The sequence below is a fragment of the Triticum dicoccoides genome, chromosome 3B (assembly GCF_002162155.2).
Source record: "Triticum dicoccoides isolate Atlit2015 ecotype Zavitan chromosome 3B, WEW_v2.0, whole genome shotgun sequence".
Lineage (NCBI taxonomy): Eukaryota > Viridiplantae > Streptophyta > Magnoliopsida > Poales > Poaceae > Triticum > Triticum dicoccoides.
The window spans coordinates 23,755,134-23,756,766 of record NC_041385.1 but is presented as its reverse complement, the minus strand read 5'-3'; the positions used below and the strand labels follow the sequence as shown (position 1 = coordinate 23,756,766).

Below are 1,633 nucleotides of genomic sequence, written 5' to 3'. Positions count from 1 at the left end.
CTGCAAATTTAGAAAAAAAATTGCAAATATTGGTTATAGAAATTTTGTGAGCAAATAAAATTGCATCCATATGCAATCTTTACAACCAAAACACAACGGATGTTCATTAGCTTTTACATGCGCCCAATCATAAAAGTTCAAGTCCGTGTAAATTGTGCCAACCCAGACAAGTTGTCCATGCCACCCCCCTCATCATTCTATCGCCGGCTCCTCCGCAGCCTCTGCCTCTGCTACCTGTGTCGGCAAACGCTTCAACATCCTTGCAAGGACCGCTTACACGACCTTTGCCACATCGGGATCCAACTCGTCCATCTTGATGGTCAACATTTTGGTTTCCTCTAAAGCGGCCGTGAGCTCAAACCTCCTCTCTTCGAGCTTGGTCTTCTTTTCTTCAAGCTTTGTCTTTTTATTTTTAAGGTTGCTCTTTTTCTCCGTCGCCGCCATGAAGATGTCAAAGCTCTCCGCATTCTTTTCCTTCTTGATTCCATAGCGATCGGCACATTCCTCCTCATTGTCCAAGATGCCCTAGGTATGCAGTGCTCAAAGGGGATAATGAGCTGAGATCACGTTAATCTGAGTTACACACTTACAAACTTACAGTGCTTAATGGTTACTACAAATAAGTAGATTACCCACATACACCATGCAAACAAGCACGTAGTTTATCACATTATTATTCAGCTACTTCTGCCTCTTAGATAGGTCGGGCAAATAGTAAACAACGCTGACACATTAAGGGATTTATGCATATCTCAGGTACAAACTTCAAACTGAAACTTAAAAGCAAATAACTCGATCCACCGTGAACAACGAACTCATCATCACCAGCCGGAGCTGAACGATCGACCGACAGCATCCATTCATGTTTCTGCAGTTCAGAAGTCCACATCCGACCATGTGGTGTACACCTGGCCGAGGCTGGTGCCAAGATCGAAGTTCTTCCAGATACCTGACGACGCGCCGACCTCGTTGTCGCAGGCGGCGCACTCGTCGACGACCATGGCGTTTGTGCCAAAATTGGAATTGGAAGGGTCGGCGATGCGGATTATCCTGCCGCACCGGGCGCCGCCAGCGTACCACTCCGAGGACAGCGACACCACCAAGTCATCGTCGCTGTGGTACTGGCCGTCGCATGCCGCCGGCCCGCCACCCCCCTCTCCTTGCTGGAAGCCGTTCACCGTCATCACGGCGGGGACGTTCTGTTGAAGCTCGAACTTCGCTTCCGTGGGGTGTTGGGAAACGGTGCACGACACCTGCAGGAAAACTACAACAATGCAGGAAATTACCGCGGCATTGGTAGTGCTCGTCATGGCAGCTGAGCTAGAATGCCCTGTGCGCTTCGCTTTTCTCATGGCTGTTGGTTGGAGCTAGTTTATATACTATGCTCGTGGTTCGGCCTGCAGACAAAGCGAGGTGCATGCCGTCCTCGCGTGCCTCGTCTAGGAATCCCGTCAAAGGCCTGCAAACAAAGCAGCGCCTCACTCCTGATGTCACCAATTATTTGCTTACGAAGGCTGTTACGTACAAATAGATTGGTGAGTAAATCACAAAATCGAAGTGTAAGGGTTCCGAGCTGAAACTGCCACCTGCCACTTTGAAGTTAATTTTTATAAATCAATTCAAATCCAAACTT

General features: G+C 48.4%; 1 protein-coding gene across 1 annotated transcript; it reads right to left on the bottom strand.

The window, feature by feature from the left end:
• Nucleotides 1–875: 875 nt before the first annotated feature.
• Nucleotides 876–1,310, bottom strand: LOC119281394 (putative ripening-related protein 7). The gene has a single exon (XM_037561911.1). It carries the CDS (start codon nucleotides 1,308–1,310, stop codon nucleotides 876–878), a length of 435 nt encoding a protein of 144 aa, XP_037417808.1.
• Between the last annotated feature and the right edge of the window lie 323 nt (nucleotides 1,311–1,633).

Bases quoted from the DNA above. Each gene is read 5' to 3' on its own strand.
- LOC119281394 (XM_037561911.1), bottom strand. From the start codon at position 1,310: ATGACGAGCACTACCAATGCCGCGGTAATTTCCTGCATTGTTGTAGTT.